Raw genomic sequence first — 25,631 nt, forward strand, 5'->3', positions numbered from 1 at the left:
TATTATCTCAACTGTAGTCCTCAAGTTGAAGGTAATGTGGGCATAAAGATTTAGGTGAACATTGAAACATTTAAATGACCCAGGTGGGATGGGCACCTGGGTGGCTCAGTCAGTTAAGCATTTGATTCTTGGTTTTGGCTCAGGTCATAATCTCAGGGTTGCGACATCGAGTCCCATGTTGGGCTCTGGGCTCAGGGGGGAGTCTCCTTGAAGATTCTCTCTCTCTCTGCCCCTCCCCCCACTCTCGCACATGCTCTCTCTCTCTCTCTCTCTCTCTCTCTCTCTCAAATACATGCATACATACCTAACTAACCCAGGTGGGAGAACCTGAGAGGAAAGGAGGGAGTCTGGTGATGACGTGCAGCCATTCCAAAACATTCATAGGCCCTTCTGCTTACCTGAGGCCTGGTCCTCTGGAGGAAGGGACTAGAATTTCCCCCAATAGGTTGATGCTTCTCTCTCTAGTTGAGTCATAGTGAACTATACAGTTTTTACATAGCAGGCCTTTGGCTGAACGTGCTACATCTACCCTTGTCGTCTCCACAGAACATTTCTCTCATTGGGCCAGGGCACTGGGGCCAACATGGCGAAGGGGGTTGGAGGCTGTCCTGCCCCTGTGGCTGATCTCTGAACACAAGCAGCCCTTGCTGTAAGCATAGGACACCTTATCAGGACTCAGCAACCTGCCAGAGTGGTTACATGTTCCTCATCTGTCCTGAGGGCAGAAGCCACCAGCCGACCTGGCTGGAATGGTGGACAAGGATGTGTGTGACTGGACAGGGAAGAGCCTGGGTGTCCCTGCAGCTGCTGGAAAGGGAATCAGGACTGGGTTTATATCCTGGGCAACATTTTTAGTGACAAATTGTTGGCATTGTTGCCTAAGCCCTGCAGAGGCAAAGGGGACCCCTTTGCAAAATAACTTTTGTAGCTACCGGAGTCATTGCTGACCTGGTAGATCCTCTGCCAGGTTGGCCTCAGATCACTCAGTGGGCCCTGGGCTGAGCCTGGCTGCTGTGTTGGTCTGGTGTCAGACAGGAAAGGGCTGAAGCAGGAAAGACTGGGGGAAGTCTCGATCTTCCAGGCCCTAGATCACTCACTGCCTTGATGTACAATACACCTTACAGCCCCAGGATGAGGAAATAGAAAATGAGACCAGGGGGAGCGTTCAGTAAACACCCCTAAGCCCACCCCAAATGCTGGCTCTGAGGGGGCCACCACTGGAGGTGGAATGGGGAGCAGCCGTGTTTGCCAGACAGGGAAGGACGCAACCTTCATGAGTCTGGCACAGTGAGGGACAGGAATTAACCACTTCTTCACTATGATGGCCCACCTGGCACTTCTTAAATTCTTCTTAAATTCAGGCAGCACTTGTCTTCCAAGGAGCTCATGAACAAACAAACAGACATAGTTATTGGCCCCATAATCTTAGATAGCAGCATGGATATTAGGGCAATTTATTATCATTTATAACTTCCCCCTTTGAGGGAAGAGAAAATTAAGGAGCATAGAAAGTAAATCAACTTCTTGGGACCTTCCGCCTCATGAACTAATTGACATTTATTAAGCAGCTACCACGGGCCAGACTGTTTGGCTGTAGAGATAGAAAGGGCACTCACTGAGTCACAGTTCCTGTCCTCGAGAAGATCCCAGTCTGGTGAGAGAGGTGTAAGCCATGTGCTCTGCTATAGCCTGGGAGCTGTGGGCACATGTGGAGGGCACACTGGGAGGGGGGTTGACTCTGCCTCTCCTCTGGGGGAGGCAGAGAAGGCTTCCCAGAGGAGGGCATGGGTGAGTTGGAGAGACAGGAAGAAGGCCAGAGATAATAGTATATTGTTCCTTATATCCTTACTGTGTGCCAGCCCCTTCACACATGTGTCCTTTAGTTCCAGATGAGCAAAACAGTTTAGAGGGGATTGTAATGCCAAATGGCAGAGTCAGGATTTGGACTCAAGGTGGCCTGACTCCGGGGCCCAGCTCTGGGGCCCTGCATTGTATGAGGCCCATATCTCACAGGTTTTGTTCTAAACCCTGGAGTACAGTCTCTCCCTGGGTCCAGCTGCATCCCGCCACCCTTCCTTGTGCGGCAGGATGGGAGTTCTGCTGGATCTGAGGGGAAGCCAGAGGAGAGTCTGCTAAGGGGCCAGCCGGAAGCCTGAGGCCCAGGGAGCAGCCCCCCTCGCCCCACACAGCGTGATTGCATGGGTGTTGAAGGCTCTTCTGAGCGGGGAGGGGTTAGGCTGTCTCACATGGCCAAGGCCGAGGCCGTGGCCCTGTTTGTGGGGGTTTGTGGGTTGGTTGGGTTGGGCATGGTTCACACAGCATCACGGGGAGCATCCACCTGCTACCAGGCCTCGGTCCCGGCTGCAGCCTTGTGGGGGGAGGGGTGCCTTCCGGCCCAGCCACAGCACGAGGAGGCTGGGGGCCCCTTTAGTCCTGGTCTGTCAGAGAAGAAAGGCTCTGTGCCCGCCGCCCGCGCACGCTCACCCGCCTGCCCTCATTGATGCTGAGGAGCTCACCGCTGCTGCTTGCTTTCTAGTCCTCCTGTTGAGTTTCCGTTTCCAGATTTCATTGTTTTTGAAGCCCTCACAGTCAGGCCCTGGGTTTTCAGAGATCTGAAAGATGGAAAGTGACCGCATTTTTTTTTTTTCATTTTCCTAGAGGGGAGTTCAACATTCTGCCGGGGAAGTGGGAGGTATTGGGTCTGAGGTCATTGCTTTGAAGACCCCACGTTGTTTTGATGTCTGAATTTAAGGAGATTTTGGAGTTGAGGAACAAATAGAATCACGCTGTCAGAGCAAAGGAGAAACATTTTTTATATCCCCTCAAGCTTTCCATTTGACACAAGTGATTAAAATGCAGCCGAAAACTCCACCGGCAGAGAGAAAAGACGAATTAATAAAAACTGTGTAATGAGCGTATTAAGATTAATGGGGGACAGGAACGCGCTCTGGAGCAGCCTCTCCCAGCGTGAGGAGCACCCCTCCCGAGGTGGCACGCGTCATTCCTGTAGGTGCCCTTCTGCATCCGAATCGGAATCCGCTTGGAGGCAGTCACGTGTGTCTTTGAACCACAGTGACTGTTCTTCCCAACAGTTTCCCCCGTTTGAGTTTATGTAAGGGGAAGCCCATGAATCGCCACCTCTGCCGGCCACCAGCTCATCTTTCTGGTAGTTTTCCAAGGAAGTCCGGCGGCCCCCGGCTCCCCAGTGGCGGTCACGGGGTCGGCTGTCCCTGAGGTCCTACCGAGCCCTTTGTGTCCAGCTGCCTCCCATGGGCAGAGGCATGCATCTCAGGGCTCACGTTCACCTTCCTGGAAAAGGCATGGTGGGTCACAATTACATAAATACAACCTTAATTTTTTGTTCATTACAGTGGTTTTTTGGAGTCCATTAAAAGGGAAGCATCACTTTTTAAATTACAGGAAATTGTTGTTATAATAGAGTATTATGGCAACAGCTACCTTGACATTTTTATAATTCCTATAGCAACTGGGGTGGTTTCCCAACCCTGGACCAGACTTCTAGGGGAACGTGAAGGACATTTTCTGGGGCTTTTTTTTTTTTAAATGGAAACTGAAATTCAGCGTTCTGTTTTACTGTCTTCCTTTCCGCACTGTGGGATTTTCTCTAGCGAGCATAGGTATCACTGATGGCTGATAAGCTGTCCCACTGCCTTCAAAGCAAAGTCTGCTTCTTGCAGCTTCTCTGTTACAGCCTGCGCTCCGCTCGGCATTCCCACTCGCAGAGGGAAGGCATCAATCCTGACTCACGCCTTCTCAACTTTTTCATCTTCTGAGCTCACAACCGGTTGTTGCTTCATAATGTCGGAATCTTGGGTTCTGGAAAGTGTCCAGGGGCAAATTCAAAGGCACACAGCATCTAGTTTGATCCCAAATCCACGAAAACAGCTGTCTTCCCTTCTTAGCAACACATCCTGTACAAACAGCGGATTGGAGATGTCACCCTGCCTTTTCCTTAACTACGGCCATTTTCCAATCATGAGGACTGGATGCAACGGAAGTTCATACACACACGTGGCTTTGCGTGTCAAAAGTGTTCCCCTCAAAAAGCTGTGTATCTGGAATGAAATGCTACTCCTATCCGGCCAATTTCTTTTCGGTATTGACTTAAGAAACAGTCAACCAGCTACACCAGGACATCAGAGTTACTGTTTTACTTTCACAGAAATCATTCTGTTTTCCTAAACTGTCTCTCTCCTGCCATGACATCTGAGCTCTGTCCCCTCCCTCCCTCCTGGGCTGTCTGGCGGTAGGGTGCGTTTAGGGAGGGTGAGGCCATCCGTAAGCAGGCCAAGGTTGCCAGCCCACACCAACAGCATGAATGCAGTTGACAGTCGACTCTGCCTGCCACAAATGAGCATTTTATCAGTAGTCAGGTAAGAGAAGTAAAGGAGTGCCCGCTTTAAATCGGGGCACTGAGAATAGCCTGCGATAAATTTATAAGCATTAGGTTAATACCATGAGCCAAATCTGTGAGTAACCTCCGCAAATAACCCTTAATAAGTAAGCATTAAGTTGACAGACATTGGAAAGAACTCCAGTAACTTAATTCTCGACTCCCCGCTCTTCCCACTCCACCAACCCCACCCCCTCCTAGCACCAGACCGTGGACACGTTGTGGCCTCTCTCTGCTCATTGGATACAGAAAGTGATCCACACGTATACCTGGCTCCATTGTGCGTGGGTTCTTGGGTTCATGATCAGTACCCCAACCATAACTTTATATTAATATAATGATTTCCTCCGAAGTTCACAGAAGACTCTCTGCCTCCCACTGTGGTAGATGATGAATATAATTTTCTCCATTTTTATAATTAGGGAAGTTAATACAGGGAAGAGTGATGGCAGAATGGGTGCTTGTCAGTGGTTTAAATGTTTAAACAGCCAGCTCTCCAAGAGAAGAAACCAGCTCTCTCTGGTTTATGGTGGATACTGATTCATGTGGTGTAAATATTCCCACCTTGGCTGATTTAAGCTACCCACATGCCTCCCTGAATGCTGAGATCGGAAGATACAATCAACTCTTGTGAGCTGGTACAGCGGGCTCCAGCATAGGATTGGCACTAATGATTCAGTTCAGGGCTCCAAATTCCCACATGACCACTGAGGACCAGCTCAGACTGCTATAAATCCCCAGTGAACTCTCAGGCTGAGCTCAGCCCCTGACTCGCTGGATTGCCTTGAGAAGTGTTTTTCAGACTTTGAGTTGTGACCCATTAAGGAGTCCTGAAATTTTGAAATCTCAATGAGCACTTTTTTAAAGCAATGAGCATTTTTTAAACGAAGTAGAATATAGTAAAACAAAAAGAAATGAGTAGAACAGAACATATCAGAGTGTAATGTACATGTTCCAAGGAGAGATGGATGGATGGATGGATGGATGGATGGATGGATGGATGGATGGATGGATGGATAGATGGAAAAAAGGAAGGGAGGGAGGGAGGATAGAGAGATATGTATATGTGTATAGTGGGTTGGGGTCAAAAACCAAAAAATACCGGCCTAGAAGCAAGTGTACCTATTTCCCGTATCTGCAAAATGGAGCTAATGGAGTTTGCTCCCTCCCTGCTCTCTCACGCCAGGGGCATGACTAAGGTCACCTCTGTGATAGTGCCCTGGTGGTGCTAGCACCCTATCTGACCTACAGTTGGTCTATTTGCGGGCAGAATGAGGCAAAACGGAGACGTTTGGCTTTCTCTGGGAGATGATTGAACACTTTGTTTGAAACTGGGCAAAGTCTCATCATTTTTGTGCACATGCTTTCTTGGAACCCAGCCACGGCCAGAGAGAGCCCTCCCAAAGGCTTTCAGCCCTCATCAGTCCACGCACATGTGCAAATTCTGCATGGGAGGGACCCCCGGGCTTCCCAGGAGGTCTGCTGTGAGTGGTCGTGAGGGAGACACAAAGGATATGTTGCCTGGAGCAAGGACTCTCCCAGTGGAGAAAGAGTCAGTTAGTTCTGGAAGGTAGGAGAGATGAGCTTGGTTAAGGCTTTCTCCACACTCTCCTGGATCCCTAGTGGAAGAAAACACCTTTTACGAACCATCACAGCAACCCCCTGAACTGTGAGCCCCATTTCATAGATGAGGAAACTGACAGAGAGGTTGGGCACCTTCCCTGAGCTTGCACAACCATGAGCCTTGTACAAAAAAATCCCTCCTTCTGACTCCAGGCCTGTGCTCATGCCAGTAACTCCCCCTTGAGCCTTGGGAAAGCCTGTTAGTCGCCCAGGAGACCCTTCCAAACTGGTTTCTTCGTCTGTGAAATGGGATTTTTGCTCTATCAAGGAAGGAAGCAGCCTTTTGCTGAGGAGGGAGCATTGTCTTTAGAGTCACTGTGTCCTGGCATCTCAGCCCAGTTTACAAATCAGCGCCCTGAGATCTCAAGCCAATTACCTTTGTTTCCTTGCCTGGAAAGTGAAGATGATGGCAACTTTCTCAATTCATTATGAGGATTAACCAAGATAATGTTATCACATCACAAAGTCGAGAAGGATCCATATTAACCTCTCAATGGTGGCTACCCCGGGGTGGTCTCATTGCAGGTGGTTTCACTTTTTCCCTGTTTTCTCATCTTTATTCAGTGGTACTCTGGTAAATGCTTGAAAACCGGCTCTCCAAAAGACCAGCCCTGATTTGTAGTCTGTGCCCCTTTCCCTGGTGTAAATACTCCCACGAAGGTTGATTTCAAGCTACCACCTTGAAATCACTGAACGAACTGAGGAGAGACGTGCTGGGACAAGCCCACTTCAGCACACCACTGTTGTTCTCTTCAGCTGTGCACTGAATGTGTTGTTTGGGCAGTAAGTTGAGAGAGAGCGGAAATTAATGAATAGAATACCTAGCATTGTGCCGGGCATAATAGTTTTCAGTTCTGCCCGACCTTCCTCCATCCCCAAGCAAACAGCACCCCGACTGTGATGGCCAGGCTACGTGAGGTGGTGGTCTTCTGAGAGGCCAAGGGCCCTTATCTTGCTCCCCATCTGCCGGGCGCTCAGAACCCGGGCAGCCTGTAGAGGAGATTCCAAGGTCGGCCGACTGAGGAATAAGCAGGCAAGCAAGCAGGTCCTTTCACTTTCCATGGGAGACACACTTTTGGCCAACGTGGGCAAGGCTGAAACTGTCCTAGAGGAAACCAAGAAGGGTCTCAGTGGAGCGGAGAGCGTGAAGGGGAGCGCGCGTGTACGCAGGCACGCAGGCACGCACGCACACCCCTGCGGCCAGCCTCTGGCTAGCCTAACTAGGGGAGCGCGCGTGTACGCAGGCACGCACGCACGCACGCACGCACACCCCTGTGGCCAGCCTCTGGCTAGCCTAACTCATGACCAGAGAGGAGGTGGGGACTGCAGATTTCTGAAGGATTACAGAAGAAGCGGGAGTCCCAAGAGCCCTCTGACAGGTGAGCAGGTGTGCACAACAGACAACAGGGGGTCGCCCCCCCCCCCCCGCAGTCTCACCCTCCCGGACTCCGCACAGCTTCCTGCACACAGTAGGCACTCAAGACATTTTTGTTCACGCTTGTGTTTTTAATTCATACATTTTTTCTGTTCCTACATAGTTTAATCTATTGCAGAAAGGGTGTAAGGTCCCTCAGTAAATGCTTGTCGAATCAATAAGTAAGTCTTAGCCCTCACCAGCTCCTGGTTTCACATGTTCCCGGATGTAAAATGTGACTAAATCTAAATGAGATGCAAAATGTTAATAAAGTTGCCAGTGATTTTTTTTTTAATTTCTTCTGGATTTTTTACATTTTTCTTTTTTTCTATTTTTTTATTTATTTGACAGAGAGAGACACAGCGAGAGAGGGAACACAAGCAGGGGAGTGGGAGAGGGTGAAGCAGACTCCCCACTGAGCAGGGAGCCAGACAAAGGGCTCAATCCCAGGACCCTGGGACCATGACCTGAGCCGAAGGCAGACGCTTAACGACTGAGCCACCCAGGCACCCCTTTTTTGCATTTTTCAAATGTATCTTCAAAAACCGTGGATCACTTTTGTTATTAAAAAAAAGAACATGTATTATAAAAATAACCTATAATAAAGAATAGAACCGAGTGGTATCCCAGTTAAGGACACCGACAGACATCCCCTCCATGCTGTGGTGCTTGAACCGGGGGCCCCGGGCACATTGGGTGGGCCCAGCATGGAACTCCTCATGCTTCAGGACCCTTGTCACAGCTGGGTTCTTTCTCAGCCTCTCTTTCCTCGGGCCTCCCACCCACCAGGTACTGACTAATAACGTTCCCCTGCGGTAACAAGTCTTAGAAGTGGAAACAGAGGCGAGTCCTAGAGAGGGGAAATAACAGGCCGCGCCCAGGGCCACCGACGAGTGAGAAATTCAGAGGGCCTGCGTCCCCAGCCCCACCCCTGTCACCGCGGCGGAGGTGAGCGGGCCCACATGCCCCTGCAGTCCAAGGAGGACCTGCTGCGGCAAGAGCCAGCGGCATCCTCGAGCCACACCTCCAGGGCAGCTCGGGACTCAGCCCCTTGCCCAGTGACAAATGTATCCGTTCCGCTTCTCTCCGGGCGGTGGGGCTGCTCCTGTGAAAGCATTTGCTGGGTGATAAACGAGCCCTCCCCACATCATGAGGGACTCGGCTCTTCCCTGGGACCTAGCTCTGCAGCTGGGGGAACCTTGATGCATTTGCCGGTTCTTTGTGAAAGACACAGGTCGAGTCTAGAAAATGAGGCTTGGGGGGTGGGGAGAGGAAGTTCAGGAGCTTTGCGACAGAAAGCGTGCTCGTGCATACACGGTCTTTTAATTCCTCTCTCAACCATGTCGGTGCTCCTGAGCCTCCTGCTCTGCGTGATTCTGGAGCAACTCTAGAGCTGGCGGGCTGAGCAGAGGCAAGGCCAGGTGCCCCTGGGGCTCCGTGTGCACCCAGTGGTACACAGGGAGATGTGACCATGTGTCCTCAGAACCTTTCTTTTTTGACAACTTTTATTTACATACTGTACAAATTCACCCATGGAAAGTGTACGAGCTGGTGGTTTGTAATATATTCACAAGATTGTACAACCATCACCACCATCTGTCTTAGAACACTTTTGTCACCCCCAAAAGAAACCCTGAACCCCGTAACAGCACCCCCAACCCCTTTCAGGCCCGCCAGCCCAAGCCAGGCACAATCTAATTTTTGTCTCTCTAAATTTGTCTGATCTGGACAAATGGAATCCTACAACATGTGGCCTTTTGTGTCTGGCTCCTTTCACTTCACATAATGTCTTCAAGTGTCATCCATGTTGTAGCAAGGGTCAGCACCTCGTTCCTTTTCATGGCTGAATAGTATTCCGTTGTCAGCTTAGAATGCAATTTGTTTATCCTTTCACTGGTTGATGGACATCTATCTGGGTTGTTCCCACTTTTTGGCTGTTGTGAATAATGCTGCTTTGAACATGCGTGGACGAGTTTTTGTGTGGAAGTATGCATTTGTGTCCCTTGGACCACACACCTGATTTTTTAAGTGTATAGCTGATCATGTCACTTGTTTGCTTAAAAGCCTTCAGTAGCTTCCCTTGTTTTTAAAATCACGTTCAAAATCCTTACTTGGTCCACAAGGCTTACAGCTTCTGGGCTCTCCCCTTGTGCTCCTGTTCCAGCCAAAAGGTTCCTCCGACACACTTCCTACCTTGGCAGACCCCAAACCTTCCTCCCTGCCCCCCTCCGCTCTTTGTTGAACCCCCACGCATCCCGAGGTCTCGGCCAAAATACCCCTTGCACGTACCCCAGTGAGAACCACATGCTGACTTGTGCGGTGATCTGTCTGGTATTTCTCTCTTCTGCCGCCGGACACTCCAGGAGAGCGGGGCCCTCGCTGGCATTCATCCGTCGGCCCGGCACCGGCTCAGTGCCTGGCACTTAGGCCCTCCGTAAATATCGGGCAGATGAGGAACAGGTAACCGGGAGACCGTGGGGTCTCCGTCAGACAGTGGGGAAACGCAGGCAGCGGCTCTCACAGGCCTCCTACCCCCCAACCCACCTGAGAGACCTCTGCTAAAGTTGGAATGGGTTTGGGAGAGCCCCCATCCTCAAATAGCTAGGGCCCCATTGGGTGCCAGCTAACATGTGGGCTCTGTCTCAGGGCGAGGTAACTCCCCGTGGCACAGGACTCGGGCCACCCCGCCCCGCGCTGTCCACACTGAGGGTTACAGCGGCCCGCCTCTGGGGGCGACGACGGGGTGGGGGTGGGGGTGTGTCGTGAGGCTGCAGCTTCTGTGCGAGCTGGGAGCTGCGCTAGCACAGACCATGTTCCCTTTAGTAAAGATCGTTGCCTTTCTGCGCGTCTTGTTTGAAACCCTGTCCTTGAGGAAATTGCGAGAGGAAACGGTAGACCTTCTGAGACTTAATTGCTTTTTTCAAAACACCGTGTTTTCATTTCCCCCACAGATATGCACTTATTTGGCCATTATCCCGCACATGACGACTTCTATCTCGTAGTGTGCAGTGCCTGCAATCAGGCCGTCAAGCCACAGGTTTTCCAGGCGCACTGCGGTAAGTGGACCCCCGCACCCCGCCGCACGTTCGCAGCCGCCGCTCCCGCCACCGTCGCCCCCCTTTGGCTCCGGGACAGCCCGGGGTCGCCCCGGTGTGCCTGCCTCGGCCCGAGGCGGCGGGGAAGTTCTTCCTGCCGCTCTGCCTCTGCTCACGGAGGATAGATTTTCGGAGCTGTAGTCCCCCTTTGGAAATGCTCCGCCCTGTCAGAGCAAATGAGAGAAAACCTGCAACTTATTTAGGGAAATGGGACCAGACTGAAGCCATCCGCCCAAACTGCCGGGGGCCTCCCAAGGTGACCGGAGGAGAACGGCAGAGTGGTGGCTTGAGGAATCGCTCCTGCAGCCCGACATCTCTGAAAGAGGGGGCCAGACTGTCTCCCGGGGTTTACCCCCGGAGGGTTTGGGACTCAGGGGGCTCTTGGGCAGCTGCCGCAGGAAATGCCTGGTACTTACAGCCTCAGGTTCAGTTTCTCTCTCGCTGCAAGAATGCTCTTTGTTTGTGTTGGGGAACTTACTTTCCCTCCGTATCTTTACATCCTTGGTGTAATAAATTCCCTTTGGTAGGTCAACAGCAAACCCTAGACTCCCCCTTCAGAGCAGGTGCCATGGACATAGAACAGATAAAGTCCACGGGACTGCTACCTCAGGAACGCATAAACAGCTACTGACCTCGGACAGGCAGTTACTTAACCTCGTGGGATGGAAGTTTCCTTATCTTTAAACAGGGAGTTGGACCAGATGATTTCCAAAGCTGTGAATCCCAGAAGAGGCTTTCTCAATCTTTCTACTTAAGCCCCACTCCCTTTTTGATGAACATGATGTCTCGTTGCCCCCTTTTACTGTTATAGTTCAAAGCACATTAAATATCGTGCGGAAAAAAACTCAAAGCAATAATATTGGGTATGCTTTTGTAAATTACACATTTCCCCTTTCTCACACTCAAGAGTTTTTGACTTTCCCCCACCTGCTTCAGTTGTCACTGTTCTGTAATAAATAGGTTTAAAGTGAAGGGAGTTTGCTTATCCAAACTCCTCAGTAAATTTATTTGGGCCTTTAGAATAGTTTTTATGTATTGTAATACCATTTATGAATATGGATATAGATGATATATCCATATCTAAATATATATAATCTGTATCAGTGTGTGCCCCTATATACATAGTGGGAATATTTTGCGTTTTTAATATTGTAGAAAGAGAATGCAGGATTTAGTGGCACTTTCCAAAACTTTCTTACCTACACAAGGTAGAGAGAGGGTCCAACATAAAGTGCCATACAGAGAGCTCTGTGTAGAGGCCCAGTCCCCCAACGTCCCTGCAGCCAGCTCTGTGAGCTTGGTTTCTCTTTCTCTTCCATGAGGAGTGATTTCCAGAGGTGCTTCTAGCTCTAACATTTTTGTTTCTGGCAGACTGAGCATGAAAGGAGCAAGTTGTGTGCTCGACACGAGCTGACCTTTTTGCTCACTGCTCTGTAGCAAATGACCCTCTCTTCCTCCAAGAGGAGAGGAAAGGTCAGACCTTTCCAAAGGGAAACTGTCAGTCTCAGAGGTGGTGCTACCAGCTAAGGTGACAGGTCGGGGAATAGAAAGCAGAGCAGTGGCGGGAAGATCCCACACAACTGGTTTGTTCGGTGAATGACCGTGGAATCCATGTGGCCAATTGCTTCTGTTTGTCTCGTGAAGATGCGGAGGCTAGAGCACCCCGAATGTGATGGGCGCTCATTCATTCACAGGGATGTGCTGCACTGGGATACAGCTGCAAACGGGACAGACAAAAATCCCATGAGCCGTCAAAACCTTCCCTGGGAATTTAATTCACTGGCAGAGTCTTTGATGGAAGGAACTAGAAAGGGACCTGGGACGACTCTGTGCCCTGCAGAGTTGTGCCCAAGGCGAGGCCTCATCTACCCAAAGAGGTCTCGAGGGCTTGGCTCTGCTGGTACATCTGCCTCCCTCTGTTCTAGGCCTTTTGGTTCAAGAGCCAAGTCGAGCTCAGGGGGACAGCCTAGGGTTCTGTGGCCATCTCCTCTGAGCAGTGGCAGGAAATGAGTTTGGGGGTTTGGGGTGACTGGGCTCATCACTTGAATCCCAGACTCCATTGAGCTTCTTGCCAAACCAGCTGACTAGTAGCGGTAGGAACACAACCACAACTCACAACTCAGCAGATAGAGGCGGCAAAACCTCCCTTGTCTTTCAGGTGTGCGTCCTGCCGATTCACAGCCCATATTTATCAAGACCAGGAGAATGCAAGGCAGAGCTCAAAACCACAGCAATTCTTCAGGGGCAGTGAGGATTTCTTAGTTTCCCTGAGAATTCTTTCAATGGTTTAATGATATTTATTTGCTTGCTGTTTTATCTCCTATGATTGGCCTCGCTATTTCCAACAAGTTAATAAGAATGACACTGTGCTAAATGCCAGGTACTGTGCCATGTGCTTTCACTATCTTTGAGTGTATAATCCTCTCAACAGCCCTATGAAGCAGGTACCAGTGTGATCCCTGTTTTGAATGTGAGGAAGCTAAGGCTCAGGAGCCCCTTGCCTAAGATCTCAAAGCTAGGCAGGTGCAGAGCCTGATTTTTGAATGCAGGCTGCGTCACTCCAGAGTGAGGGGCGTACATAGTCTGCTTGCTTAGCCATTGTCCCTCACTGCCCCTCTGCATGGATCCCCTGCCCTCCCTGCCCTGCCCAAACTCCAGGACCTGTCCCCATTCAGTGGCCAGGTAATATCTGGGAGTACAGTTCTCTTCATACCCTATTTTGTTATCAGAGCTTTTTTTTAAAGGAATCTCATGAAGAGCCCAATCTACAAATATATATGCAAAGCAGAGCCATTGGAGTTGAACTTTGTATAGCGGCTCGAGCCCCACCTACCTGGCCTCTCCTGACTCCCAACCTGCCAAGGGTCCATAGATCAGCATTTGAAGTCTGTTGTAATGGAGAGGACATAGAAGGCAGACAAAGCAGTTCACGTTAACTGTGTGACCTTGAGCAGGTTGCCTCTGTCTCTCCACCTTGTCTGCCTCATGGAGTTGGTGCGGAATCACTGGTAGGAAGCACCTTCTTGCAAATACACCCAGAGCCTGGGTTCCTGCATGGCATCATGCCCCATTGCCCCCCAGTAGATGTGATTTGTCCCTCTTAGTAGCCATCAAGCTCTGTTCTCCTGTGCACAACACCTTCTGCCGTGCACTTCAGTTATCTGTGGACTGTCTCGGCCCCTCTACCAGCCTCTCGGATCCTTTCAGGACCAGGGATGTGCCTTGTCAGCTCTGTATTCCCAGCACCCAGAAATGAGCCCACCATCGCGGGCCCTGACCCCAGGAAGCCAAGCTAGGGTGCACTGGGAGGGACATACCTGGGGGCCAGTATGCCTGGGGCCAAATCCCAACTCAGCTGTGCCCAGCCCTGAGACCCTGGACTTGTCACTTTTTAAATGACAGGGGACTGGATAGTGTGTTCTCTTAGCAACTTATTCATTCACAGCACGTGCAATTCAGCTCCTGGATTTTATGGATACTGGCATAGAGAGTTGGGTGTGTGGCAGCATCCAAGATCTCGGTGTCCTGGTTGTTTAAGTTAAATTGAAAAAAGTACACAGTGTGTGTGTGTGTGTGTGTGTGTGTGTGTGTGTGTGTGAGTATTGAGGCAGTTGGTTCTGGGGACTTTGAAGGTTGATGATAATGTGAAAAATTGAAAGCCATAGTGGAAAAATCATGAATTTCAGAATCAAACAGACCCAGGTTAGAATCTTGACTAACATTTACTATCTGTGTACTGTTGGGCTAATTGTGTGACCTTTCTGAGCCTCCCTTTCCTCTAAAATGAAGGTGATAGTTATTGCCTCGCAGTTACTGTGAGGAACGGAGATAAAGTAGAGTTTCCTGGCACATGGTAAGGAAATAAAGCAAGGGTAGCTATTATTGTCAATAAAGTGTGGCTATTTCTTATTAAGTTGAATGTTTCTTATGAAAAATGGGAAAACCAATTTGGTCAAATGCTTCCTGTCTTCATTTCTTGCCCTGTCTCAGGGGATGTGCGCGCTGAGGTCAGCCTATAGTCGTTGGCCTGTGATTCATCTTCAGCCTCGCATTCTCTTGGAGGCAAGAATTGTCAGCCTGAAGATGATCACGCTGCCAGGAGTCCCGAGGATCTGGCTTTATAAATATGGTTTACATTCACATGAGGCCCCAGTGTCAGCTCCTCTGAATGTCGTGAAGCTCCAGGTACCTCTCTGGGGTCCCTGCCAGGGTCCAATCCTGTTTTGGCCGCCTTGCCAATACAGGTCATGTGAGTCCCCACTCGCAGGACTCTGCATTCCTGTTTGCTCCTGACTTTGTACCCCACGCTGATGTCCCAGGCATAAAAAGCAGGTGTGCCCAGAGGTGACACCCTGTGCTTGGCACGGAGAAAGGCTCTCTGGGAGCCACCTTCTGGGCCACCCCACCTCAGTTGGTCCTCTGAGGTCTGTTTCCTGAGTCTGTGCAAGGGTCCTTTCGATGCCTTTTAAACCTCTACCCAGAAGATCTAGAATTTTGAGGGATTGCTTTGTTTCTAAAGCCCCTTCAGGAGTTGATGAGGTGATTTAGGGATAGTCACAGAGAGGGGAAAACAGAAGCCTTGCCTTGGAGGCCCCGATCCCACTCAGCAGGCATCCCTATCCCTCATAGCTGTCCAGCCCAAGTTGTAGCTTGATATGCTGCCATGATGTGATTGGCATATGGTTGGGAATATTTCTGGGGTCTGTCTGCTTGGAATCATGTTCCAACTCTACCGTTTGTTAGCTTTTGGACTTGGGCAGGTTACTTGGCCTCTCTGTGCTTTACTTTCCTTATTCTTAGAATGGATAGAGTGGTGGTTGCAATGATTAAAAGAACTTGGGGCACCTGGGTGGCTCAGTCAGTGAAGCGTCCGACTCGATCTCAGCTCAGGTCTTGATCTCAGGGTCATGAGTTCAAGCTCCACATTGAGCATGGAGACTACTTAAAAAGAAGAAGAAGAAGAAGAAGAACTTGCATTTGGAAAGTCCTTCGTACAATAATGAAACAAAGTTTGCTTGAACAAGAAAAAAGTTAAGCTATCAAAAACCAAGTGATAAGCTACAGAGATTTGTAATGAAATATTGTCCAGGGTCTCCTGGGTGGCTCAGTTGGTTAAGCATCTGCCTTCAGCTCAGGTCATGATCCCAGGGTCCTGGGATCGAGCCCCGCATCGGGCTCCCTGCTCAGCGGGGAGTCTGCTTCTCCCTCTCCCTCTGCCTGCGACTCCCCCTGCTTGTGCTTGCTCTTTCTGTCAAATAAATAAATAAAATCTTTAAAATAAATAAATAACGCAGAGTAGGAAGATGACGTGTGTGACTCTTCCTCTTATGTCAGTGCTATTGTGGGTCCCACCCTCATCCCAGGGAGAAAGCTGTTGCCATTTTTCCAAAAAGAATCCTCTGTGTGTGATATGGGCATGCAGGTGTGCATGTGTGTGTAGGGGGTCTTATCTGTGTGCACAGCCATGTATATAAGCTCAAAACAAGGAGATGCACGGTGCCTACAATGGAAAAAAATGTAATATTACTTTTAGTAGTTGCATGCTTTAACAATTTGGAATATTGTAATCAAAGAGAAGACTATAATAGATTTACGTCGTATCTTTGTAATGGGGTTGAACATTTATGAAGTTGTAGTTGTAGGATTTGTCCAATGAAAGGAGTATGATTTTTTTCACCTCCTTTTCTCCTAATATATTTGCATAATGAACTACTACTGTAAAGCAGGGTTTCTCACCACCAACACCATTCCCATCGGGGGCTGCTTAATTGTCTGTGATGGGGGCACCCTGTGCAGCATGGGGCGTTGAACAGCTTCCCGGGCCTCTATCCACTCGATGCCAGTAGCAGCGCCCACCCTCAGTCATGACAACCAAAACTGTCTCCAGCCACTGCCAATGTCCCCTAAGGGACAAAGTCGCCCCCAGTTGAAAACAACTCCCATAAAACAGAACACCCCCACGTGTCATCGCATATTCTGTGCTTTTCTATATTTACATTTTTCTCCACGTGAAAGTGAATGTGTGTGCACATACACATTAAGCCCAGACATACCTGCCATGAATCACACACACACAACAGCATGTAGAAAGTTTACTATTCCAGCTTCTGCAGAGCTGGTCACCAGGCTAATTTCCCCTTCACATTTGTATGTAAAACATAAAACAAGCTCTCTTCTAGAAACCGCTAAGCCGCAGTTTTCCCCACCTCAAAACCAGAAAAGGCAAAAGAAATAGCATGGCCGTAGCCACAGATCCTTCAGCCACATTTGGTGCTTGCCCTCCAAGCGGAGAGCCATGCAGCCTTACACCCCATCCATCAGACAGAGATAATCCTTGAATGTCGCTGCTACTTAAAAAAAAATGTATTAGAACCAAAGAACCTAGATGTCATTCAATAGACAAGAGAGGATTAATTTTTCCTCTCTTTCTCAGAGAGGGCTTTTTATTCCCTTTCCTGATTATATTTTTGAATGCCCTTCAGGTAGCTGTTTTGCATGTTGATGGTGATGCAGTAAGATTTAATGAACTGTGAGCTAAAGCAGAGAGGCTGAGCGGGAAAATAAATGACTGACAGCGACTCACCTACGTTCCTTCCACACATGTCCAGATGCCGATGTCTGTTGGGTACCGGGAGCGACACACCCCAGCAACCTAGCACACGGGAGCCTCATTAGGGAGTTTCCAGGCTTTCCTGCCATTGTTCTTTTTATTTTGGCTGTCTCCAGGTGACCTCTAGTTGAGGAGGAAACACACCGTTCAGGTTTCTGAGCCCTAGAGAAAGTCATTCCCTCCAAGTGTCGGTGCCCCCTTGGGCTTCTGGGGAATCATCAGTGCCTAATTATCCTACAGGACTTCCTGTCTGCAGGTGTTGATGATCACCACCACAGGGCACTGGGCCTGGGGGTCAATGCAGTTGGATTTGTTTGTTTGCTGAGATTACATTTCTGTTGTTGTTACTGTTCGTCGTCTTTTACGAAACTGGATTACTTACCCCGGAGAAGTATAAAATAATTAAAGGAAATTGTTCTCATCAAACATATTCTTTGCCGAGTCTGACAGCATTAATTAATAAGACTTGGCAAGAGTATGTGAATATGTGCAAACTTTATTTTGTTACCAGGACTCTTTTTTACCTTTAATTCGATGAATGTATCCCCAGTCTGGAATGAACTCCTAGATTGATATGTCGTTGGGCTCCTAATGATCAGAAACAGCATCTGCCATTGTTTCTTCTGATATCATCTTCCCATCATCCCTGGTAGAGTGTGGATCATACGATAGGTCCTCAGGAAATTCCTATAAATCCTACAGAAACCCCTATGGAATGAAATAACAGACTGATTAACAAACAGTTATACCTTAAGTCAAGCATTACATCTGAGAGAATCTACAAGAAAGTAGGACTGCGTTTTGCTCCACTTCAAATGTTTATATTTTGAACTTGCATCTGCTCAAACTACAGTCAGTGTTGGGTCTGGAACAGAGCAGATTGACCTGGTCCCAAACCTGGACTTTTCTTTTTGCTCTGCTAATGGAGAACAAAAATACCAATAACAATGATGATAAAGCTGATACACGGCTTAGGAGGCTACTGCTTTGATCCTTGACCACAGCTGATTTCTGGAGGGCTGTCACTGTAACATGACCCCTGGCTTCTGACTCATCACTGGCTTGTCCTCGCTGTGCGGGCTGCACTGTTCCATTCCTCGGAGCTGTATCAACCGAGGAAAATTAGGGGAACAGTCATCGCTTTATTTAAATCCAAGGAAAGAATGTTGCCAGCTCAGATTCAAAAGGTCATTTTGCAATTCTCCCCATCCTGAGCAATGAGTAGAGCAGCATTTCCCAGGCCGCGTTCCCTCCTCGGTGTAGTGAACCATCCCTGTAAGAGCTAGAGCTGCGGGTGGACACACGCACGCCAGGAGCCCTGCATCCAGATCCCTCCAGAGGTTCGCAACAGCTCTCTGAGGATTAAAGTGCTTTGAGGTCTTGGAGGAAAACACAAAAACATCTCTTTCACTGTGGAGTCTCATCACTCTTAATTTATCTGAATTCAACCACAGGCCCTGGGTAATCATCATCATCATCATCAACATCATGCCCTTCTGTTTCCAATAACGTGACCCCAGACACAAACCCACTTCATCTGGTGCTGGAGCAGGGAAAGATTTTTTTTTCCAACCCTGGAGGAGAAATTAGCCATAGACAGAGCCCACGATCCCCAAACCATGTGCCCTGTGCTTTATAACAGAAGGGCATTCAAGGGTGTGGTGATTATACATCATTTTCACCTCACACGCCGATGCAGGAACGCAGCTCCTGTCTAAGCTGGAACTCTGCTGAGCGGTTGTCCTTTTAGAAGGGCCTCTGGAGTTCTCCCTCGAGGAACTGATTCTTAGTGCTTGGCTGGGGTCCCTGAGACTGTTACCTCCCACAGCGTCCCACACGAGGAACCCGCATGTAGGTTCGCCTCTGGGACTTTAAAGAAGGTTCCAGGCCCTCTTCTTTCTAAAGTCAAAACCCTTCTTCCCTCGTGTGTACATTTACTATGGCAAGTTTCTTTTTCCCTCCTCTGGAGAACGGTGCTGTTAAATTGACGTGGCATCTTGGCAGTTAGTGGCATCCTGGGATTGTGGGAATCCTGCAGCTTGGGTAGGACTGCACTGAGCCAGGCCCTTCGGAAAACTGAGAACAAGTCAGGCAGAGCAGGAGACACATGGGAAGTAAATAGGTCTGGGGGCACTAAAGAATGGGGTGAGCAAACGATTTCACGACAATGAATTCTGCTTCATGAGCAATTGAATAATAACTTTCTTTCTGGAGAAAGATAGCTTTGTTTTACAAAACTGCCACTATAGATTTCTGTCTAAGGTGTGGTTTCTGGCAAACTCTGTGATTTGTTTGTTTATTAGCGTCCTCGATGCTTTGCTCTTCTTACCCAGGAATTACTTCTTCAAATTCCTGAGCCTTCTCCAGAGGTGCATGTGGCTGCGTTCGTGCTGGGTCTGTGGTTTCTGCTCAGCTGCAGGCCCTCTTCGACAAGTGCCTGCCTGCCTCCAACAGGGGTGCACTGCATCCGCCCCCATTAATAAGGTCACACTGACACCGGCCCTGACCGACACCCTGTCTCAGTGACCCGCATTACTGTCAGCTCTGGGCATCATCTTGATGGTGGCACTATCTCCAAGGATAGATGAGTCAGGTTACCAGCGTGTTTGAGGAGGCAGGGCCTGGATGGCAAGTGCTTTCAGAATTCTGACGCTGCTTTCTTGGCTGCCCCATCAGATCCTTACCACTCGTGACACTCACCATAGGGTTTGGTAGTAGGGCACCTCTGCCCTTATGACAAACCTGGGCCTCAGCTACTCTTTGAAGGCAGGGAGCAGTGGTGGTGGTGGTGGTGGTGTTTGCTGCCGCTTCAGGGAGCCAGGAGCCCCGCGGGGAGGCCCGGAGGTAGAGGGGTTGCCCCCATGAGCCGGGCCGCCCTGTAGCTTGTGATGTTTGTGAGCCAGGAAACCACCAGGCTGTTTTAACCCCTGCAGGTGCGCCAGGCACAGGCAAAAGAGCTGTGTCCCCTCTCTCTTATCTTCCTTCTTGCTGCCTCCCACCCCCACTCACAGAACTTACAGACCTGTCAGTAATTCAGTTTGGTCCACATTACCCTGATCCTGCGTTCCATCCATTTTCCGTTGTTTGGTGGTTTTCTTTTTAATATTTGTCCCCTTGGTCAACCAGCACTGGAACTGAATTGGGTCAGCAGCACAGTCCAGGGGAAGGACCATCTGTCTGGTTTGAGGGATTCCTTAGGGGAGGTGCTTCCTCCCCGCAGGATAAACGGACGTATATGTTTCCTGGGGGTCTCCTCTGCAGCCTTCCCAGATCATTTTTCAGCAATGGCTGGCCCTGTAAAAGAACGAACATGAGGCCTCATACAAACTGTTACCTACGGTGTTTGCTCGATTCCAGGACACTGTTCATTGTCAGATGCCACATCAACTGAATAGCACCTTTCCCCAGGTGCCAATGGCACTTCCAGAACAGTCTCTCCATCCAGCCCGAGTTGGTGAGCAGAAAGAGATGGGCATATAGTGTGGTGAGCAGGGCATGGCCTGGGGAACGAGCCAGGAGCAGCTTCTAGGGTTACACTGCTGAGTCATAACCCATGCACATCCCTCTTTTCTTCTGGGATTCGGGTACTTCACCTTTCACTTGGTGTAGAATTTAGTTCGAAGCACAAAAGAACGAAGTTATCATGGTTTAGGAAGTTTCCTGTTTCTGGTGATAACCCCTGACAAATGTCATATAAATTAACCTGGTCCCATAGCAACTTGGCCACACATAGAAAAAAAAAATCACACAATCACCAAGTGGTAATTTAGGAGTGTGGTTTTAGTTTTCAGATGTAAGAGTAGCTGGGGGAGGCCTACTGTTGTTTTATTTTTTATTTCTGGTTTAGTTTATGATGGGCAGAGAATGTTAGCTCTAAGTTCTCCATTTTATAACTTATGATATTTCCTTTGTGACAAGTTAGCATGCAATCTTTTTTTTAATGTGTCATATGTGATTAGAAAATGTGTTTAATCTCTCTTTTGTGTGCAAGGTTCCATGTATTTATATCCTCACTGTTTTTGTCTGCTTGGTCTGTAATTTCTGAGAAAAGGGTTTTTTTTTTTTCAAAGATTTTATTTATTTATTTATTTGAGAGAGCGCACGCATGAGCATGAGTAGTGGGAGGGGCAGAGGGAGAGGGAGAAACAGACTCCACACTGAGCGGGGAGCCCCATGCAGGATCATGACCTGAGCGGAAGGCAGACATTTAACCGACTGAGCCACCCAGACATCCCTCTGAGAAAAGGGACTTAAGTCTCCTATGATGGTTTTAAGTGTGTCAGTCTCTCCTGGAACTCGGATAGCTTTTCACTTACAGTTTTGTGCTGTTGGATGCATATAAGTTTATGACACATGTCTTTTTAGTGATGGAGTCTTCTTCATCCCATTAACTTTCCCCAGGTCCTATTTTATCTGATTAGCTTTCCTACCCAGTTTTCTTTCGGTGAATATGTGTTTGTCTTGTCTCTTTCCAGTTTTTTATTTTCAACTCTTCTGTGTCCTCTTGTCTTGGGCACCTCTCTTGTAAATAGTATATAGCTGGCTTTTGTAAAAGTCCAATCTGGGGCGCCTGGGTGGCTCAGTTGGTTAAGCGACTGCCTTCGGCTCAGGTCATGATCCTGGAGTCCCTGGATCAAGTCCTGCATCGGGCTCCCTGCTCGGCAGGAGTCTGCTTCTCTCTCTGACCCTCCCCCCTCTCATGTGCTTTCTCTCTCATTCTCTCTCTCTCTCAAATAAATAAATAAAATCTTTAAAAAAAAAGTCCAATCTGATAGTGCCTTTTAATAGGTAAGTTTTATCCATTTACATTTATTGTGGTTACTTTATATATTTGGATTTATTTCTGTCTTTTAATTTGTGTTTCTCTTTACCTTGCTTTCTATTTGCTTCTTTGTTCTTGCCTTTCTTCCATTAGATTAGCAAAGTTTTCTTTTTTTTTAAGATTTTTTTATTCATTTATTTGACACAGAGAGAGCGAGAGACAGAGAGAGAGAGAGCAAGCATAAGCAGGGGAAATGGCAGGCAGAGGGAGAAGCAGGCTCCCTGCTGAGCAAGGAGCCCGATGCAGGGCTCGATCCTAGGACCCTGGGATCATGACCTGAGTCAAAGCAGCCACTTAACCGACTGAGCCACCAGGCGCCCCAGATTAGCAAAGTTTTCTTAATCTTCTTTGTATTTTTCTCTCTGCTAGTTTGGCCAGAATATATTTATTTTTTATTTTTTTTTAATTTTTTTAATGATTTTATTTATTTGAGAGAGAGAATGAGATAGAGAGAGAGCATGAGAGGGGGGAGGGTCAGAGGGAGAAGCAGACTCCCTGCTCAGCAGGGAGCCCGATGTGGGACTCGATCCCAGGACTCCAGGATCGTGGCCTGAGCCGAAGGCAGTCGCTCAACCAACTGAGCCACCCAGGCACCCTGGCCAGAATATATTTTATTTTATATATATAAATATATATATATATATAGTGATTGCCATTGAATTTTTAACATGCATACTGAACAGTGATTTTTTTTCTAATATAGGCTATGATTATCCAGGATTTTGGTGTTCTCAAACAACACAAAGACCTTTGTACACTTTTCTCTTAACTTAAAGTCAACTGGTAATTACAATAAAGAGTAGAAATCCTGGCCCAAAACATTGCCATGCATTCTCAGCCTACTGACTCACAGGGGGATTAGAGGCACCCTGATTGATTTATAAAGCATGAACTTTTTGCTAATACACTCTGTTTTACACCCTAGGGTGCTTTTGGACATCTGTCAAGTTCAGAGTGATACATTCATTTCCAGTCTTTAAAAATCTGCCTGTCAAGTTCCTGAAAATGGTCTGAAGTAGGATTGGGCAAAAGAGAATTCAGAATCCTATGGTCTACTGCTAGGGCCTGTTCCCATAAATCCTGTTTGTCATGTGTAATGATTTTTAGTGAGAAAATGAAGGGGCTCCTCCCTGCTGACACCTGCTTACTTATCCCTTGATTCCCAAACTTTAATGTCCATATGAATCCCCCAGGGGTTTCCTAAATGCTAAATTGAGAGGACTCAAATGCAGATTCTGATTCAGTATCTCTGTATTTCTGATGCCCTTCCAGGTGATGCTGGTGCCTTCGGTCCATTGACCACATTTGAGTAACAAGTGCTTGGAAAATAAAATTTACCTAGGAAAATTGGGGCTTCAGCCCAAGGTCAGGGTTCCATGATACCTCACAGAGCAGCAGATAGCAAAAGAAATACTCTCTTTGAAGTGTTTTGGGGTTCAGGATCATGTGAAGTCTGAAGGTCTCCTTAAAGCCTTAAGGTCTGGCAGAGCCCAGCGTGAGTGCTCATTCTGCGCACCGTGAGTCCCCCTCGCCACAGTGGGCTCTGTCTGCCTTCCCTCTGGAGGTCAGCACAGCATGTGCTTCAAGTCTCAGACCTGTAACTGTGTCATCTACTCATGACTCTGTGAGTCAGTGCCCCAAGAAAGAGCCTGCCTGGGGCCAGGGGCAGGTTTCCTGGTAATTTGTGTTTAAGACAAGCTTTAATAGAGCTACACTTTTAAATAGTAACCAGGAAAAAGCTTCTCTCTTTTTAACGGGTAGCCATTTATAGGACTCAGCTGTTGAGGCTCAAGGGTAGCATTAGGCTTAAGTTTAATCTTCTGTATACCATAATTTACAGCACTGAGTAAAGCATTGTACGTACAACGATTTCAGTCATTTGCTGTGATAAATAGCTATTGCTCTTGGTGGAACAGAAACACCGTCTCTGCTTTCCATTTATGAATATTGAATGGTCTCAGGCAGGCTTTTTCTGTAAGTTTTTAAAGGGGAAATCCCCGCTGATCACAACTCCTCACTAGCCCAAAGTGTAATTTCCCTGCTCCGTGCACCGTCAGGCCTTGATCCGGACAGTAGTTCTGCAGCACGCATGTGTCCTGGGGAATATTGCACAGGGCACTTCTGACAATCCCTAGTTTAAGTCCTGCAGTTTTATACTACATCCCTCTGGTGGTTTGGTAGAAGATTTAACTAGTGGCAGGAAACCACTGACAGGAATCAGGGAAATAGCTTAAAGGTGATCATCTGATGCGGGGAAAAATAGAAGGGATGTGATTCTGTTGGATTCCTGACAGCAAGAAGATGGTGTCAGCTCAGAAAATTGAAATGAATGGGGGCCAAAGGGGAGGAAAAATGTCAAGACTCTAAATCTCTAGGGATCCACTCTTAAGGAACTCGGAGACACACATGCCTTCCACCAGACTTCCCTTAGTTCAGATACTTTATTCCTGGCCACCTGGGAGGAGGCAAAATGGATAGTCAAGTATAACACTTGGTAGAGTGACCAGCTTGTCTTGGGAAGTCACTGGGGCCAAGTCAGCCGGTCACCCTAGACTCAGGCTACCAGAAATTCTCCCCTCAGCCCAGTTCCTTTCCCATGGGTGAATTTTCTGCACTAGAGACTAAAATCCTTAGACTGGCGTTCTTTGATTTGTCTCATGTTTTTGAGTACCCACTCTGCCAAGCATTGCACTGGGTGGTGAGAGGACTCAAGGGCAAACATGAGTAGAGAGGGTGAACAAGTAAAATGGTGACCCTTGGCCTCCTTTTGAATGCCGTGGCATGGACTGCCTTCCTGTGGCCCGTTTGGGAGTGGCCAAATGCCATTGGGCAGCAGCGTCTCTCTATGATTCCTTTGAATACAGAGACTAAAGGCTTCTGTTCTCACTATGGACTTTTGAGGGTGATCTTGTATCTTTAGAAACATCTTCGATTTCTACTGCATCTTGCCATTTACAAAACACTCTCTAGTAGCTTCTGCGTTCTCACTGTGATAACAACTCAGGGAGGTAGACTGGGTGCTGGCTTCCTAGCTTTGGAAACTCAAAGAAGTTCAGCGACTTTCCTAAGGTCACCGACTGAGAGGCGCAGAGCTGGGATGAGTATTCAGGACTCCTGAATCTGACCTCAGTGCACTGTCCGTGGACAGAGACCCCGGGGAAAAAATGCACAGCCTAGCAAAATATCGGAGGCAAGTGTACCTTTATGAAACATCCAACCTCAGCCGTTTCTGATTCCAGATGTACAGGCAACCAGCACCTCCTCTCACTTTCTCATCTCTGCTTCACATGGGATCCAAGCTTTCTGTAATGACTACTTGAAAAACAGTCTTACCATTCTGATTCTGAGGAATATTATTCAGTCTGCTTATAGGTTATGATCCACCCTCTCATTTCCTGGCCAGAAGATTCCATCAGAACAAAGTTACGGTCATTTGAGCAGACGCTGAAGGCATTCAGTTGTGTTCCGCATGAGAATAAATCCACTCAGCATTCTGATCAGTTACAACCGGTGATGAGAGAATTGTGTGGGCCAAAAACTCCAAGTATGTGTTTCGTGCCTGTAAACCTACTAATGAGAATGGGGTTTGGCAGAAAACTGAGCTTAGCATTGCTTGTTAGTATTCTGAGAGCTGGATTATAGACCCAGATACG

General features: G+C 48.2%; 1 protein-coding gene across 8 annotated transcripts in view; it reads left to right on the forward strand.

Annotated features, from left to right (window-relative positions):
* Positions 1-25,631, forward strand: part of ATXN7L1 (ataxin 7 like 1) — a 230,246-nt gene that overhangs the window by 73,065 nt on the left and 131,550 nt on the right. For 7 of the 8 annotated variants that reach the window (XM_028120642.2, XM_028120648.2, XM_028120737.1 and 4 more), the window contains exon 3: positions 10,403-10,507. The exons of the other annotated variant lie outside the window; for it this stretch is intronic. In XM_028120642.2, the coding sequence (XP_027976443.1) occupies positions 10,403-10,507 (105 nt within the window). The remainder of the gene's footprint in view (positions 1-10,402; positions 10,508-25,631) is intronic. 8 annotated transcript variants of the gene reach the window in all.

Source organism: Eumetopias jubatus, unplaced genomic scaffold, assembly GCF_037043125.1.
Source record: "Eumetopias jubatus isolate StellerSeaLion01/CBP00866 unplaced genomic scaffold, mEumJub1_p1.0 scaffold_14, whole genome shotgun sequence".
Lineage (NCBI taxonomy): Eukaryota > Metazoa > Chordata > Mammalia > Carnivora > Otariidae > Eumetopias > Eumetopias jubatus.